This window comes from Phyllostomus hastatus, unplaced genomic scaffold, assembly GCF_019186645.2.
Source record: "Phyllostomus hastatus isolate PE091 unplaced genomic scaffold, TTU_PhHast_1.1 phas_scaffold_501, whole genome shotgun sequence".
NCBI classification, from domain to species: Eukaryota; Metazoa; Chordata; class Mammalia; order Chiroptera; family Phyllostomidae; genus Phyllostomus; species Phyllostomus hastatus.
The window spans coordinates 8,188,210-8,207,462 of NW_025334033.1; the positions used below are offsets into that span (position 1 = coordinate 8,188,210).

Sequence of the window (19,253 nt, forward strand, 5' to 3'; positions counted from 1 at the left end):
AATCAGTCTTTATAAATCCCCACTTGGCCCCTGCATCCTCTCTTGTGTTAAGCTGAAAGTGACCCTTGACTACCTTACATATGTTCCCGTATCTACACTGGTCTTTTGGTAAACACATGTTTCCTAGTTTGGGAAGGTCACTGCCTACCTACTGGACATTTGGAGAACACAATTAGGACTCAAACATCTCAGGGACACTGGGAAAGCCAGACTAGTGGCAGGTGGGTAGAACTTCAAGGCCTTAATCACTGAGGTATCAAGAAGTCCCAGAAAAATGGCTGTAGGTAAGGAGGGCCCCAAATATGTGACAAGTCTCTGTGAGATGGTGCATACTGCCCAAATTTTTGTTTCAATTTCAATGAAAATGTGATTTTTAAAAACATTCTGCATAGCTAAGAAGAAAGATGACTTAGGGTTTTCCGATTTATGCAGCTTCAGACAGTCCCATTACATTTCTGACAGTCCAGCTCCATTTTCAGATATTAGAATGAGAAGCAGAGAAGGAGGACCTAACAATAAGGGTGAGCAGTCACATCACTCCACCACTCCTTTCATAAAAGGATATACCTCAAAGGCAGCCATCAGAAAGCCCACTCCTGCCTTTTTGAATAAACAATTTAGTTATTACTTATAGGATAGAGATTGAGACAGGGGTAGATGACAGAGGCAGAATTAGGAATTGTGAGATAAGTTTCTAAGTCATATTTGAGAAGAGGGAGGCCCTGACTAATCATACTGAGAGTCTCTATTTTTTTTCATATTATCTTCAAGCCTTAAGCAACACTAGCTATTAAAAGATGGGTAGAACTGGTACCAATAACCCCAAATTAAATTCCTACTTCTTCCCCATGCCAACCACCTCTCTTTGGAAAAATAAGTCGGGGAAAGGCAATGCTTCAGCAATGACTTGAGCACCTACCTTAAGTAACCAGTCTTCTCCCTTCCATCCTCCTGACATCTACCCTCATTGCTTGACTCCCAAGAAAATGCCCACCTGTCACCAAGAAATCAGCCAGGCAACCCTTAGACCACAGGTGGCAAACACAAGCCCCTCAGGCCAAATCCAGCTCTCCGCCTTATTTTATCTGGCCCAGCACCTTGTTTCTACCCAGCGGCAGCGCCCAGCTCTCGCTTAACTGTTGAGGAGTAGTTACATTTATACAGTCCTAAAACTACATTCGGCCCTTTGAAGACAACCATGAGGCTGATGTGGCCCCCAGTGAAAATGAGTTTGACACCCTGCCTCAGATCATTGTTAAAGTGTGAAGTGCCTACATTAAAATCACATTTCGTGTTCATTAAAAGTAGACTCCAAAACCCCATGTCAAACCCACTGAAACAAAACTTCTGTTGGTAGAACTCAGGAATGTGCATTTTTAACAAACAATTTTTATGCACACTAGCTTTAAGAATCTCTCCCTCACGATTACAACAGTGAGGCAAAGTGGTTTACCAATAGTCAACCAACCCACTCTGGCAGGGCCAGGCTAGAGTCCACCCTTCCTATGAGCCTGCTGTGATCTTTACCAGTTAGAGCCCACTGACCTGTTACTAACAAGAAAACGATTTGGCACTCTTCAGAGAGAAGTCTGGTCCAATCCTAACAATGACAGCACCTCTCTGCGAAACAGGCAGTAAACCCTCTACTTCCTAATACTGCCTTTCATGCGGCAGAAGCACAAGGCTTCGTTTTAGAACTTCTGATAATTTGTAAAATCACTGTTGCTACAGATTTGTAGCCTTAAGAGAAGGCCACAGAAACAACAGGACAAATACAAAAGGTGCTATTCTCATCAATCAATGAATGGGTCTGGAAACCAAAATTTGATTATTTTGTCTCTGCTTGAGTCTCACTTGAACTCTGTGTTCCTGGAAATTAAATTCACACTCAGGCTGACTTGACAAAGTCATTCTTTCCTTTCCACTTAGCAGCCTTTGAAAGTGTTTCTTGTCTTAAGAAACTGCACAGGAGGCCCTAACAAAAAGTAGTTATAATTAAAGGTGCAAATGAACACACGCAGGGGTGCCCTGAACACCAGGGAGTAAGTATCACACACCCCTAATAGGAGGCGGAGGTGTCCTCAAACATTCTCACTCAGAAAATACAAAGTCACTCTTAATAGAAGGCATTCTCTCCATTACTTTATTTGAAACAATAAATCACTTTATCTGAAATTTTGTTTGCAGAAAGCACAAAGATCTGTTGACCTCAATAAACATTACTTTGGGCTTCTTATAAAGGTCATTGGATGGAATAAGTTAAAAAAAAAAATGGAGGTAATTGTATCATTCATCATTCCCGGGCATGTAAACTCACAACTGCAAATTTTATAAAATTTTATTATAAAGCCATAAATGATTATGTCATGGAGTTTGTGAATGGCAATCAGACAAATAGCAGAGGAAAACTTCCCTAAAGAATTTGAATGGTCACTTGTGGCTTAGGTTGAAATTTCAGTGGCCACATCACACATGGGTTTAAAAAAAATGATGTAGTGTCTTGCTCTCACAGCTTAGAAATGATAATGGGCTCTGAAAACTCTATGAGGTGGCTCCAAAATGCTTCTAGCAAAAGCAGCTGCTAAAGTCAAGAGGTATGTGGAGAATCAAAACAACTGCATAATGAGTTTTAAGTAGAAAAAAGTAGATCTAACTTAACACACTACTTTGTCACTGGAATTGAAAAATTCTATCAAAGCATCAAGACACAACAGAGAATACTAAAGTAAGATGTAAGATAAAGACACACATTTTTCAAAGTCATGATAAAGTGGTTATAACATTTGAACCCTCATCCAGCTTGAGGGTCCAAAAGAACACACAGAGAGCTGTGAGTGCACACCATGTCCTACCCACCCAGGCAAGAAGGCACGGGTCATATCTTTCCCCAGAAGCCTAGTCAGAAGGCTCTAACAAGCCTGCACAGTCAGCTTGATGTGTGGTCCCTGCGACTGGGTTCACAGTGAATTTTGACTGGCTCCAATCTGAGAAACCTAAAGAGCAGGAGATGGGCTGATGAGCTGCTCAAAGAGGCAGAGTGGACAGCAAGCACTCCCAGAATTTAGTAGGGTCAAGGATATGTGTGTTTGCTTATATTGGGTGTGGGCCAATGGCAGGAGGTCACACGTCAGGGCTTGTCCAAGAGGGTCACCTGTTGGGGCAAACAGCCCTCAGCAGAGAGAAGCGGGAGGTCCAGCAGCATCCACAGGCTGAGGTTAAAGTAAGCTACTAACCAACAATACAGGTGGGCATCACCACCATCAAGGGACATACAGGTGACCATCCAGGAAGCATGAAACCACTTACAATAGGATCAGTGCGTACAGCCAAGAAACCTTGGCCAAAAGCTCAAGATGGGGGAGGAAGCCAACCAGTTCTCCTTTGCCCAATTTCAAGCTTCTCTCAGGCAACAGGCCTGGACTGGGGGGGTGTGGGAAGGGGAGAATTTTTCATCTTCAGCCAAGTTTGGTGTTCTGACTCCATCAGACTGTACATGTTATATATAGTAACTCCCCTTTAACTGTGAGAGATATGTTCCAAGACCCCCAGGGGATGCCTGAAACTGTGGATAGTATATACTATCCCTGTACATACCATACTCTTTTCTATACAAACATACCCATGATAAAGTTCAATTTATAAATTAGGCACAGTAAGAGATCAACAACTAATAATAAAATAGAACAATTAGAACAATATGCTGTGGTAAAAGTTATGTAAATGTGGCATTAATAAATAAAAAAGGGTAACTTGAACACAAGCAGTGTAACATCAAGACAGTCTGCCCCACAACTGCAAGGGCTACTGGGTAACAAGCAGGGTGCACACACGGCACAGAGACGCTGGACGACGGGAAGGATTCATGTCCCAGGTGGGACATCAAGAGATTTCATCATGCTACTCAGAACAGCACACAATTTTTTTTTAATTATTAGTTTACTTCTGGAATTCTCCATTTTTATTTTTGGATGGTAGTTGACCAAGGGCAACTGAAACCTGGAAACTGAAACTGCAGAGAAGGGTGACTACCGTATTAAATTGAGAGTGTTCATGACTGAGGAATAACCAGAAAGCTGTGCAGTTATCCATGCTGCCATGCAAGAAGGTCATGTAATGAAGTTGAAATAAAAAGGAACAAACATGGATATACACATGATTTGGATGAATCTCTAGGGAATTATGCTGGGTGAAAAAAAAAAAAAAACAATTCCAAAAGGTTACACACTTTTTAGTGCATTTATAAAATGGCTGTGAAATGACAAAATTATAGAACTAGAAATGAGATGATTAGTGGTTACCAAGAGTTAAGAAGGGGGTGAGGGTGAGAAGGAAGTAGATGTGGCTGTATAAGGGCAACAAGTGGACTCTGTGGTGATGGAAATGTTCTATATCTTCACTGTATCCATGTCAATATCCTAGCTATGACCCTGTACCCCCCTTAGATACCAGGTACCATATGTGTACTATTAGGGGAAACTGGGTAAAAGGTACACAGCATGTCTCTGTACTTTTTTTTACAACAGCATGTGAATCTACAATTATCGCAAAATAGTTTAATTTTTTAAAAAGGTGCTGAAAGATGTATGTGTACCTGTGGATGACCAGCCTTTATTACACTAATTCACACTCTATCAGCTGAAGATGCTTTGAATCTTTTGTAAAACCTACTGCATCCAGTTGTGCAAAAATCAGGGTTTTCAACCTAATGTTGTTTGGCTGTATTGGTGTATTAGTGTACTAGGGCTGCCATAACAAAGTGCCACAAACTGGGTGCTTAAAACAACCAAAACTAATTGTCTGATGGTTAAAAGAGCTGTAAGTCCGAAATCAAGGTGTTGAAGTGCCATGCTTCCTCGGAAACCTGTAGGGGCATCCTCCCTTCCTTGCCGCTCTTGAGTTTTAGGTGGTTTGCCGGCAATCTTCGGTGTTCCTCGGCTTCCAGCTGCCTAACTCCAATCTCTATCCTTATCACACAGTGTTCTCCCTGAGATGGTCATGTGGCCATCTTATCAGGGTATCAGTCATGTTAGATTAAAGATCCCTCCTACACCAGTATGACCTCATCTTAAGTAGTTTTATCTGCAATGACTCTATTTCCAAATAAGGTCACATACTGAAGCACTGGGGCAGAATTTTCACATATCCTTGGGGAGGGGCACAATTCAACCCATAACACTTGGCCACAATCAAAATATTCTGTTTGTTGTTTTCAGACCCGCTTCAATATCCCCATTTCCACCACTGAGCTTCCAGGACAGACAGGTAGAAGGAGTGGTTCCCTAAAAGTTGATTGAAACTCAAGGACACCACCCTGATCTCACACCTATAGGATCCATCTGTCTTGGGATAGGCAGCCAAATACCACCTGGAGCTCCCTGATGACACCACCTTGCAGCTACTATCCCATAGGCAGGGCCAGGCCCCCAGGCTGCTTCTAGCAATAATTCTGACTGCCTAGGATCCAAATGCCTCTAAAAGTAACAATGACATCCCATGCACATTATGCTACTGGGCTCAAAATGTTGCCTGTCTTATTTCATTGGCTCACTCTAACTTAAATCAGGTTATAACTTCTGTCCTTCTGGATTTCCTATCAAGAGACCAGCTGTCCCTACAGATATGTGGCTTTTGTGAACATTGCTCTAGGCTACTGGCTATAACTGTGAGTGTCTGAATCCTGGCTGTAGGCAAAATACCTGTTCATTTTCAGAAAGCTCTTAAGCCTTATGCAAATCAAGATAATGGCTATTTAATTAATTGTTCTATTTAATTTCCCCCAAGCATTTCATGCCATCAGTCACTACTTACTGAGCACCAACTACATGCCAGGCACTGTTCTAGATCTTGTGGACACAGCACTTCATGAGACAAAGTCTCTGTCCCTGTGGCTCTGCATTCTAATGGAGAAGGACAAACAAGGTAATAGCTGATATTCTGATCAAACAAACAAGATAATAGCTGGGACTGTAACAACCAGGAAGATGTGAAGTGGAGGTGGGCCGCTTTAGATAAGGCTGTCTGGGAGAAAGTAACATATGAGCTGCAATTTAAAGGATGAACACAGGTCAGCCACAGGAAGCATGTAGGTAAGAACATTCCAAGGCAGAGAATAGCAAGAACAATGACCTTCAGTGGTACTGAACTTGACATGTTAAAGAAACTGAAAGGTGGTTTGGAAGATATGGGGGATGTCTCTCTGCTTTGCTCCTCTCTACCTTTTGCCACTTGCTCTGTGCCTTCTGCCTTTGCACTATTTAACCAGACAATGCCCACATTAATCTGGCCCAGGTTCTTCCAGTACCTGGGTGCCTGGGCCTTGTGCTGACAAAGCTCCTGCTCTCCCCTCTATGCCCTAGGCTTGGATCAGCTAAGGACACACATCTCCCCCACCCCCTACCCATGCTTAGACTATCCTGAGAGATGGACACCAGCCACAGTGAAACCTGAAGCAGAAAACATTGAGTAGCCCGTTCCCCAACATGCCAGATGTCTGAACTTCCTCCACACCACACAACTGACTGTAGGGAGGGTTGTGCTTCTCAGTACTCACTCACAGCCTTACCCAGTGACCTTCCCATAGCTTTTATAAACACTGAGGAAAGCAGAAGCCAGCTTATGACCCAAAGGCTACTACTGAGACCATCATCCTCCGGGGAGGCTACAACTAACAATGGCACTGCCTCCCTTTTCTAACACAGCTTGATTTTTTTTTTATTTACAAAGTTTCCATATTAATTAACCATGAACTATTTATGTGTAAATACTCTTGATTCCAGCCCTTGCTGGCGTAGCTCAGCGGATCGAGCTCAGGCTGCGAACCAAAGTGTTGCAGGTTCAATTCCCAGTCAGGGCACATGACTGGGTTGCAGGCCATGACCCCCAGTAACTGCACATTGATGTTTCTCTCTCTCTCTTTCTCCCTCCCTTACCTCTCTAAAAATAAATAAATAAAATCTTTAAATAAAAATTTAAATACTCTTGATTTTTTTAAAGGGATGTTCAACTTCGATGGACGAAGGCTATCTGCTGATTCAGAACAGTCGCAGCGTTTCCTGATCCAGTGTGCTCTCTTCTGGGCCCTGTCTCTGACCATGAGCGAGCCTTTGACATCCCTATAAGGGGGTCAGCCTCCCTCCCATTCCCGGGCCTGAGGATGACCTTCCACTCCTGACCTCTTGCTCGGCCACACTTAACAGTCCTCAGTGTCAGTGAGCACCTCTCCAGCTGCTCATCTATCTCTAGCTTCCGCTCAATTCTCAGGACTCTGGGCTTCAGCTGCTCTTCATTCCTGGGCATCAGACTCTCATTGCATCAGGCCCTGCCTGGCTGTGAGAGGGGACTAATGAGCAAGTCACGACCCTTCTAGCTTGTTTACCTAAATGGAAGATACAAATAGTATTTTATATAAATAAATAAATAAATAAATATATATCAGGTTATTTCTGTTGTGTATGTCAGGACCCCCAACTCATAAAAGTTTAAAAGGGAAGTTTGTGGTTTTCTAGTTCACATAACTAGAAAATACGTGCTCAGGAACTCTCAAACAGTATCATCAGGATAGCCTGCCCCCCTCCCCCTCCCTCCCCACTTCCCTCCCACCCTTTCGGCTTTCTCTTACCCTCACCTCTGCTTCTCTCTCTGCCCTTATTCTCTCCTAAGCAGACAGCTCCTGGCTTCCTTTATCTCTACTTAGCAGCTCCTTCGAAAAAAAAAAAAGAGCAAATGGTGCTTCTCTACCAGCAATTCTATGTCAAGCACTTTGACCAAGCCTGGATCCTGTGACCATCCCTGTACTAATCACTGAGCACAGGAATAGGATCCTGGGACCAACACAGTGTAGATCATGTGCCTACCCCTGTCTCCTAGGGTGGGAATGGGACTATGCAGAGTACCTTGAAGGGCAGGCATACAGTGAGAGGGGCTTGTCAAACTGAGCAAGACTACAGTTTGATTCTCTTCATTCCATAATCTTTCAACTATCTGCTACCCTCTGCTACATAGGCTGGAAAGCTAAAAATACTACTTATCAGACAAGCCTTGCAGTTAGAGTACAGGCTCACAATCTAGATTCTGCCCAGCAGCTGTTCCCTAAGAAAGCAGACAGGATTAATGTGAGGTAGTGGCTGCATGCAATCATCAGGTTTTCTTGTAAGTGCAGGCAGATGACAGATGCCTGTGCTGCTTCTGGGCCAGCTGTGTCCTAGGTTCAACAATCCACTCCCGTACTTCACTGGTGGTACATGACTGCAGTTTCATGATTCCTGCTAGAACCAGTGGTATGACTGTGCATATTTTTTCACTGTCCCTCTACCTCTGTGACATCCAGGTTCTCGTATAAATTCTGAAAGCATCCTAATACCCTGTAAAAATTTCTTTCTTCATAATCTGGCTAGTTTGGTGTAGAAATAAAATTAATACCTTGTCCTGCTGCGTTACGGAAAAAAGGTGCACATTATGTCCGACAGTCAGGAAAGAAAAAAAAAATCCTTGAACCCTGAGCCCCTTTCCTCCATCAGAATAAAGACATACATTAAAAAGGCCCAAGACCACCCTGTCTAGTTCTGGTCCTCACGAAAAATGAAATCTTGAGCCTTTCCTGTAAATTACTGGCTTCTAATAAGAACTTTATTGTTTTATAACTTTATTGGCTTTTACAATGCTGATGTGTGAAGATATGACACAATCTTTGAGGTTATAACACTGGTGTAAGATAAATGCTTTTTTCCCTCCACAATAAAAATAATAACTATAAATTTGGTAATCTTGCAGTGGCTTTCTTTTAAATGCTTGTTTTATATTACATTTGGCAAGCCGATCCTTCTAAAGCCTGAACTCCTTTGCAGTCCATCTTAGCAAGTAAAATGTTTTTCTTTAGTAAATGCTTTTGTAGCTGTGTCTCCTTTTGACAACAGGCTCTTTGTTTCCAACTAAGAACTCCGATGAATACTGGAAAGGAGGCTCGCCACTGACTGCACGCTGCTCGTTGCTCGGGGAGGGAGGTGCTGTTGTGGGGAAGGAGTATGCTAAAACAATACAAACAGAAAATGTCCCTACCTTATTTCATAATGTTATTATGATTGAATGATGTGGTATATGTTATAAACTATAAGCCCCAGCAAAAATGTAAGGCAAAAGCAGTATTCTTGATTGGTAGTAACCATGCTGGCAGGTAAATCAAGGGCACCTAACACTGCACAAGAAGCATGCATCCCCATTAGCAACACTCTCCTTGTCCTTCCTCATTACAGACCCTCTATGAATTTCCTAAATGAATTGACCATCACTAGAAATCAACATTCCTGAGTTCTCTTCCTTCATTCCACTTACTATAACTTACTTTCCTTAATCTTCCAAGGTATTCTTACTCTGACCAGATGCCACCACCTCACTGTAAAGCAACCAAACTTTTGGTTACACATCTCCTAGAAACAAGTCTAGCAATCATTCCACCTTGTGCCCAGAATGTGTCCTGCTTACACTCCACCTTCTGATTCTGGCAACATAGAACTTAGAACATTGCTACATAGAACACTGAGAAGTGCTGAATAAAACAGAAGACATCTTTAAATTCTAGCTGAGTGTACAGGAAAGAAAAATTCCCAGTTGTCTGAGACAGAGACTGGAGTACTTGCATTGAGGGGTAATTTTCAGACCAGAAAATAAACCATCACTGGTAACTAGGTCTCAACGCCCACACAAGGACTGAACTGACCAGGGACTCACCTGAAGCAGGTAGTTGAAACAGAAATTCCTGCATAAAGCCAGAATCCTCAAAGGGTAGCCACCTCAATAAAAGAGAATGGGGAAAAAAAAATCTATCCTCAGAGAGATGACAAGGAAATATGTCTTCTCCAAAACACCTAGCAAAAGCAAATGTGAAACTTGTAAAGGCCACATCTGCACCCGAGATAAGAATCCTCCAGAAAAAGAAAAGAGACTCACGTTCAAAAACTTACACACAAGGAAATGATTCACAATGAGAGAGTCAGCAGACACAATAAGCATCCCAAGGTAACAATGTGAAATAGTATAAGATCCATCCAGAAAGTATCTGGCCATGTAATATGAAAAATAGAGGCATTTATTGAAGAAGATACAAGAAACATTGTACATAGGACAAGACACCTCACTCCCCTTCAAAGTAGGCACCTGAGGACCTCACACCGTTCTCCCAGAGTCTCTTCTACTGTTCAAAAACACTCTGCAAAATCCTTTGTTGAACTTGCCATCAGCTCCCCCGTCATATTTTCCTGAATCTCACTGATGGTCTGAAATCTCTTCCCTTTGAAAGGTGACTTTAGTTTTGGGAAAAAACAGAAGTCACAAGGCACCAAATCTGGGCTATAGGGGGGCTGAGTCGCCTGGATGATTTGGTGTTTTGTCACAGAACTCTGCACAAGACGTGATGCATGAGTGGGCATGTTGTGATGAAGTTGCCAATCACCAGTTGTCCATAGCTGTGGCCGTTTTCATCATATTGCATCTCTCAAACAATAAAGAACACTTAAGTAGTACTCCTTATTAATTGTTTGGCTTGGAGGAGCATCACTGTGATGGACGTAACACAATAAAAAACACAGTTAACATGGTCTTGATTTTGCTGTGACTTTGCTGTGCCTTCTTTGGATGTGGAGAATCAGGTGACTTCACTGGATGACTCGGCCTTTGTTTCTAGATCATAGCCCATAGCCATAGATCCACTATCCATACCTGGTTATGACCTTCTTGACAAAATCCGGTTCATTGGTAACGGGCAGTTTGAATCAAATCATTAGCAACTGCAGCACGATGCTCCTTGTGCCCTGGTAGCAGAAACCATGGAGTGAATTTTGTCACGACACATTCCATGCCAAGACCCTGAGTCAAAATCTGGGACAGAGTAGTTTTTGGAATCCCCAGATCAGCTTCTAGTTCTCACACTGTCAGTCCCTGATCTTCATTGATTGCAGCCCATACACCTTCAACATTCTCAGATGTTCTGCTTGTTGAAGGCCTTCCAGAACATGAATCCCTTTCAACAGATCCTTGACCATCTTTGAAGTGTCTGTGCCACACTTTTATTTGGCTGCACTCACTGCATTGTCCCTGAAAGCCTTCTGAATCATCCAAATAGTTTCTGTGGAAGAATGTTCAAGCTTAATGTAAAATTTGATGCAGATTTGTTGTTCTATTCATTCATTTTGAGTGCGACAGCCACACAGTACACATGCTCACTCAATGACAGCTACCACCCCCACTGACTAGTACAGTGAAGTCGTCATTGTTCAGGCATGCACATTCCAGTCCACTCTCCTTCGCTGCCAGGTTACATCAATGTTCTGCAAATTCTTCTTGTTATATTAACAATAGCTGTACATTTTTCCAGGCAGATCATGTGTGTTTTAAATTATTACAATAAAAATAAAAGGAATTAAAACCATAAAGGAAGAATAAGACACTAATATCAACTGATAACTGCCTGTTCCTTTATGTACCAGTATATGCCTATACTCTCAGTTTTTCTAAATGTTTTACATGTAATAAATAGGTTTATCTATATGATATGACTGGAGGTTCCTAAAGATCCACCCCACAAAGATCCATCTCACCCATTTCCCCCCATCACCTGTCAAATATATGAAATACTCAACTCAGTCACTCTTTTTTGCTTAAGATAATGAACTTTTTCTTCAAGTATCTTTGAAGATCAATATATTAATATACTAACATCTGTCAACATCTACATCTAAAGTGGTTTATTTATTAGCAGGCCACCATGTGGGAATGGAATACAGATACTATTACATTTGGAAGAGAGAAGACAAGTTAAGCAATCAAAAATAAGGCCATTGGCCATCCAAAAGGACAAGAAAATAAGCAGTATATGTAGAGAGGTAATAAAGACAAGAAAGTAAGAACTCTGAAAATGGGAGTTGGCTTCCTGAAGACAGTTTTTTTTTTTACTTTTTATGTGTATCTAGAGTAAATTCTTACTTTTAAATTTTGGTTAGGGTCATTCATACCTTAGTCTAGCCAAAAACTCCAATAACAACTTTAATAATGGGATAAATGTGACTAATAACAATTTCCCACCCTGCCAATGTAGAAGTTTCTTGACAATAAAAATGTTTTTACAACAGTTTCCAGTCACTACTCAATCTAAATGTCTTATTCTGCAAATGATAAGTAGAGAAATTCTTTGACAAATTCTACAGAAGAAATACTTTCAGAGACTTGGATGTCCCCAAGAAAAATAGAGCCACTGTCTATTTGTTCCTGTTTTGAGACAAATTTCCTCCCATTCTACAAAATCCCACCTAATAAAGTAAATGTATAGTTCTTGGAGAACTATACATATTTGGAGCTGAGGCTTTGGGACAAGAAAAAAGTAACTAAAAATGAAAATTTAAAACAGGAAATTAATTACTTGTTTTGTTTACTAGCACCAAAAATATCCTACTTATATACCTTAACTGTCAACATATAAAAAAATATCTTAACACCATGTAAATGCTGCTCTGATTAGGGAGGGGACTCTTGAAAAGGTTACCTTTCTAATCCTAAAGGCAAAAGATTTCTTTATTTCAGTAGCACAAACCACAGACTAAAGTCCAGGACAAAACAGAACCAGGTAAAAAAAAAACAACACAATGACCAAACTTTAAAGTCTTCCTGGTCCGATGGGCTCATTGCTATTGGAATATTTGGAAAGCTACAATTTTTTAAAATAATTCTAGAGTTAGTTATTTTAGATGACATCAGTTCCTGTTAGGAACAATTTAATGTAGCATATTTACAATGCAGCCAGTTCATTTATTAACATCCCAGCAGGTACACATGACTGAGCCCTAACAAAAATAAGGCATATTAACACACATGAAAAGGGCTAACTGCTAGTCCATGTGGAAGAATCCAAGAAACAGAGAAAAAAGCAATTACCTGATTACAAGTCTTTTTTTTTATTTTATTTTATTGTATTTTTCCCCATTACCATTTATCCCCCCTGTAATCTCTTCCACCCCTACCCCTGCCCTGCAATCACCACACTGTCGTCTGTGTCCATGAGTTCTTTCTCTTTTTTGCTTAATCCCTCCAACTTCCAAACCCCCCACCAGAACTGTCAACCTGCTCTCTATGAGTCTGTCTCTGTTTTACTTCCTTTTTTAAAAGATTTTTTATTTATTTATTTATTTCTAGGGAGGGAAGGGAGGGAGATAGACAGATAGAGAGAGAAACATCAATCTGCGGTTGCTGGGGGTTATGGCCTGCAACCCAGGAATGTACCCTGGCTGGGAATTCTATTTTACTTCTTAATTCAATTTGTTCATTAGATTCCACATATGAGTGAAATCATATGGTATTTGTCTTTCACTAACTGGATTATTTCACTTAGCATAATGTTCTCCAGGTCTATCCATGCTATTAAAAGGGTTAAATTTTTCTTCTTTTTTACAGCCAATTACTATTCCATTGTGTAAATGTACCGTCCCTGTTTTATCCACTCATCTACTGATGGACACCTGGGCTGCTTCTAAATATTGGCTATTGTAAGTAACACTGTAATGAACACAGGGGTGCTTATGTTCTTTAGAATTAGTGTTTCAGATTTCCTTGAAGAAAGTATTAATACATTGGAGAGGAAAACTCACAGAATGAAAGAAAATATTTGCAAATCATATACCTAATAAGGATCTAGTTTCCAGAACATATAAGGAAGTTTAAACTCAGTGACAAAGGCACAAATAACCCAATTTAAAAATGGGTAAAGTATCTAAACATATTTCCCCAAAGATGACATACAAATGGCCAATAAGGGCATGAAAAGATACTCAACATCATTAGTAATTAGGAAAATGTAAATCAAATTCACAATAAGACACCATGTAACACCCACTAGAATGGTTATAATAAAAAACACAATAATAAATGTTAACAAGGATGTTGAGAAACTAGAACCCTCATGAACTGCTGTTAAGAAAGTAAAATAATGCAGCCACTTTAGAAGGCAATCTGACAATTCCTGAAAAGGATGATTTATCAAGTTACCATATGACCCAGAAATATCACTCTTGCCATATACCCAAGAGAACTAAAAACATTATGTCCACATAAAAATGACACAAATGTTCATAGTAGCATTATGCTTAATAGCCAATAAGTATATGCTACATTTCAACCCAAATGAAGTATATGTTATTACATGGATGAACCTTGAAAACACTACTTTGAGTGAAAAAAGCCAATTACAAAGAACCACATATTATACGACTCTATAACATACGAAATATCCAGGACAGACAAATCCATTGAGACAGAAAGTAGATGAGTAGTTACCTAGGGCTCAGGGTATTGAAGAGATATATTATTTAAATAATACTATATACAATTCTTGAGTTCTAAAATACACAGCAATTAATGTTTCCTATGATCAAAATATCAGTTATTCCAAGTTGTTGGGGATTTTTCCTAATACTGGACACTAAAATGGTTTTCAAAGAAAAAGCTGTAAGGCATCAGTAGTACAAAGGAATTGAAGAGAAACAGTTTGCCACACCGAAACATACCTTTTGGGGATATTGATTATTTTAAGGTGGTTATTTTTAAGGAAAAAAAAAACCTCAGAAGAACCTTTGGCTCTCCCCTTTGTCTGCCTAACGGAATTCAGATTTTAAAAACTTGCTCCAGGAATGAATGAATGAATGAATGAATGAATGCAGTGTGGCAGACAGGGAGGAACCTAGCACTCTGTTTCTTAGAATCCCCTCAAAGTCCCATTGTTTCTGGATGGGCCAGCAAGAATGTGTTTACCAAATTTTGCTCCTCATCTACCTGCAAATTGCCTTCCTTCCTTTGAAGTCCAAACCACTACCCCCTTTCTCTTTAGTTCAAGATGGCACATAATCCCCAATTGCCCAATCTGTCCTCCTCAGGTTCTTACAAAACTCCTGTATGTACATACATAATAAATTTGGTTATTTACTCCTGTTAATCAGTCTCGCGACAATTCGATTAGACCAGCCAAAAGAACTATGCGGGAACAAGGGAGAAACTCCCCCTCCCTCACAGAATTATCTTCAAACAATAGCGGGCCTCTGGAAATTCCAATGAAAAATTCTAGAAAATAAAGGAAGTATATTTGAATTTATTTAAAAGGGAAAGAGAAAACAAGTATTTATTCGTTTATGTTTTGGGACAGGGGAAAAATGTGGATTAGAGTTAAATGCTATTGTAGACACTATTCCATCCTCCATTCACTTTTCAGCCATAGAGATTCTTCCATGATAAATCTTTTTATTCTAATCTCTGCTTTTTTTTCTATTGGGGGAGGGGCTTCATAAAACTATGCTTCCTAAGTTTAATTGCCTTGCAACAGACTGTACATGACTCTGAAACTAAAGTTCTGAGCCTCAACTGTTACTACTGGGAAGGTTCAATAACATAGATGTGTTTGTATGGGTCAAATCCTCAGAGAACAATGAATCAAGAATAGCACTAAGTAACAAGTACACAGGACAATGTTATTTAGCTAAGCTTTTAAGAAAACCAGAAGTACCTTTCACTTTTGCACAAGTTCTATGACTTTTGGTTTCTAGACATTTAACCATATTTATACTTTTCCTGAAACTAAAAATGATGAAAAAGAATTCTCTCTTAGGAGGGCCCAAGCAACATGGAGGGGAAAATATGTCCCCTTCGATCAACTCAAACATAACGAGATCAAGGGGAAAATCAGTCTCCTGTTTGGAGACATTCACAGAAGCAGTTTTTGCATGTCAATTGAAGAGCTTTGTGGGAAAAAGTTGAAATAGGGGCAGATTTACGTAGTAATTCCTGAATCCAATGCAAGTTACAAAAACAGAAGTATTACAGAGGAAGCAGGACATTTGTTAAATGTGTACCATTTGCCCTGCCTGGTAGCTCAGCTGGTTGGAGTGTTGGGCAGATGCACCAAGGTTGCAGATTCTATCTCTGATCAGGGCACATACTAGAAGCAACCAATGAATGAGTGAATAAGTGAAACAACAAAACTCAGTGACTCTTCTCTCTCTCTCTCTCTCTCTCTCTCTCTCTCTCTCAAATAAGTAAATAAATAAATAAATAGTGCTCTATTTGCCCTGCCCTTTACACACATGCTCTGCCTTCTATTAGACTATAGGAAAATTTTTCCCCACACCATCTTCAGGGTTGAAGCTACCCATGGGGAAAACAAAACAAAACAAACCATACATATACATACATAAGAAAAAAAATGCAGAAATAAAAATGCAGGCACTTCCACTATCCTCCCAATAATCTACACTTACATCCATTAAGTTAATGTGACAATACTAGAATTTAACTCTCAATAACCTACAGTGCATTGTGTCTGGTACCTAGTAGGTAATCAGTATTCCCTCAGTTGTTTGTTAAATGAATATTGAAAGTCCTTCGAAAACAAGCTTTTGCTTTTCAGTGTATATTTAACATTCCACTCATAAAAACACATTTACACACCCACACACACAGTCCCTAGACACAGCTGCATAGATGTCTACTCCTGAAAATACCATCATGACAAAAAGTGGAAGATAAATATTACAATAGACTGAGTCAGGGTGATAATAATAGAGAAATTATTAAGAGAAATTCCAAATGCTTAAAATTCTTCCACTGTCTTTTGATATCAGTTATCTTGGTTTCTACTGGAATTCATAGGAGTCTACAAAAAAGTAATTTATTCCTACAATGAAACTTTAACACTGACTGCTCTTGGTCATAAAATCACACATAATCACAATTTTTGTACATCATTGTAAATACCGCATCAGAGAATTTACATTGAAGCAAAGCCACATATTTACAAGAACTATGCAACTCGTTCAACAAAACAACAGAAATGAATAGAGTGTACCATTTATCACTTAAAGAGTAGCTACTAGAAGTACTAGTAATTCTCACACTAGTGGACAAACGTTTTTTACTAGTGGCTTATTTCAATTCAATGAATTTCAATTCAATTTCAGTGTTCGGAAGAAAAGATCTTCCGAACAACTATATCTAAAACTGTTGTGTGTGGTGTTTTGTGGTTTTTTTAAAATCCTGTCTTTATTCTGTACTTCGAACAAAACATAGGTAGAGAAATAGACAAGATTTTTGTTTTGGTGTTTAAAACTTCTGAACGCAAGAGTTTAACTCCACAGGGTTGTTTACCAGCAGGTCGATGCTCTGAAAAAGCAAGCCATAAAACGTGCAAAATAAGGTTCTCTCAAAATAATTTTACATACAGGGAACAGACGGGAGAGGAAAACACATCCGTCATCAGCAAGAAAACATAAGCTTTGTTCCTCCTTGTAAACAAGAGATGTTTACAAGCGAGCTCTGCCCTGGGACCCGAGATGTAAGAAATTATGAGCACAATCCTGCGCCCATCCCGAAATGTTCCGCAAGGGCGACCTGGGGAGGCTGACCTCCACCTTGCCCAAGAACGCTCCTCAGGCCGGGAGAAAGCCCTATCCGAACTCCTCTGCTTCCGGAGAGGGGCATGAGTCGACCGTTCCTGCTTAACTTCCCCGCAGTTACCCTGGCATTCTTAAGCCTCCTTCAACTATATGCACTTTGCCATACAGGGAACAACAGATGGGCGCCTGTGCCCCCGAGGCAAACCCCCTAGAAGGCGCCTACGCGGACGGCTTACCGAGCAGCGAGCCTATGAAGATGACGACCTGCACAGTTGTGGTGAACTGGCGGTACAGCTGCGCCTCGACGAACTCCCCGAGTGCGCTGCGGTTGGTGCCTGCCGCCTCTGTGCCCGACGCGTTGCGCGGGTCGCTGGCGTTTCTGAAGATCCAGCTGCCGTTATGCCCCATGGCTAAGCTGGGGCTCCAGCTCTGCTCTTTGCCCCCGCGTTCGCCTGCCCGCCCGCCTGCCTGCCTCGAGCTCCGCGCCAGCCTCTCCTGCCCCAGGCGCAACGAGACGCGCGGGTACCTAGTGGAGTCCTGGAGAACCCGGGGCAGCCTCGGGTCCCCTCAAGACGCCACATCACCAGCCCCGGCGCTTAGGAGGCGGGGAGGAAGTAGGGCGAGGCTGCGCCCCGTGCCCGTTCCCTCCTGGGTCCCCGTCAGCACCCACATGAAGGTGGCACGGTCAGATCCGGCCCAGCGTCGCCCGTCCCTCCTCCCGGGTGGTCAGCACTGCCAAGCCTACTAAACGGAGGTGGAAACACTAAAGGATGCATTTGATTGTCAAGGAGGGAGCTCTCCGCTCTCGCCGCCCCTTTCAACCTCTGCTTCTTCCATCCCCCCAGCCCCCGAAGGCCGGGACATCCCTATAGAGTCCTCTAGACTGACGGGCTCGTCCCCACTCCTTAGAGGGAAGGGAGAATTTGGCTGAAGCCGTTTTTCAGTTCTACTGGCTTCGAGGCTAGATGGCGATGAGAAACCTGTGAAAGCCCAAGACAAGTGGTCGACGCCCCGAGGGGAGCCCCCAGTACCCGACGGCGCCCACGGCCTGGGAGGATTGCGGTGAATCTCCCCCAACAGCCTCGCCCTCAGCACCTGGCCGTTCCCCAGCACTCCCGCACCGTCTCCTCCAACCTCCCTTTCTCAGCTGCAGGGACCCGTGCCACAGCCCCTTTGCCTCTGCAAGGCCCAGTGCCCCCTCTCCTGACCCTGCTCCAGCCCTCGGCTGCTGGGAAAGAGCCTCACTGCCGCCCCAGCACAAGGAAGGACGCCCCCAAATCGGTGGGGCACGATCTGCGCGGCCGCGGGACTCCCGGAGCGCGCCTAGGGCAGAGGGGAGGGGGCGCGCAGCCCGCGGGGGAGGTCACGTGAGGTGCCTGGCCCCGCCCCCCACGGCGAGGCGACCGCGAGGACGGCGCCATTTTGGCCCTCCTGAGCGTGAGTTTCTCGGCTCGGAGTGTGGGAGGCGCGCAGGATTCTCGTCTGGTCCCGTCTCGCCGCCGTGGCCGAGCTGGCGGCGCCTTCCAGGCTTGCTTCCTTTGTTACTGCTGTTACTGCTCCTTGCCTCGTCAGCAGAGGCTGCCTGAGGCTTACAATTGCACGTCGCTGTCACTTGGGCTGGGAGCACAGTCTCCCGGCTCCACAGGCCTCGGGTGTAGCCGGTGCATTTGAGAAGGATGAAATTTAGGGATTCACTGCACGGTTTCCTTAGCCTTTTTGTCGAGTCTTACTTCTAAAAGGCACACGATATAATCCAGGGCTGGTGAATTCCAAGAATGAAGAGTTGGGAGAGAGTAACTTGCTGCAGGCTAATGTAAAAAAAAGGACGGGAAGCAG

At 42.3% G+C, this 19,253-nt stretch overlaps 1 protein-coding gene across 1 annotated transcript in view; it reads right to left on the minus strand.

Annotated features, from left to right (window-relative positions):
- GPR176 (G protein-coupled receptor 176) overlaps nucleotides 1-18,717 on the minus strand; it is an 89,544-nt gene extending 70,827 nt beyond the window's left edge. The window contains exon 1 of the mRNA XM_045823735.1: nucleotides 17,654-18,717. Within this exon, the coding sequence (XP_045679691.1) occupies nucleotides 17,654-17,825 (172 nt within the window). The 5' untranslated portion in view covers nucleotides 17,826-18,717. The remainder of the gene's footprint in view (nucleotides 1-17,653) is intronic.
- Between the last annotated feature and the right edge of the window lie 536 nt (nucleotides 18,718-19,253).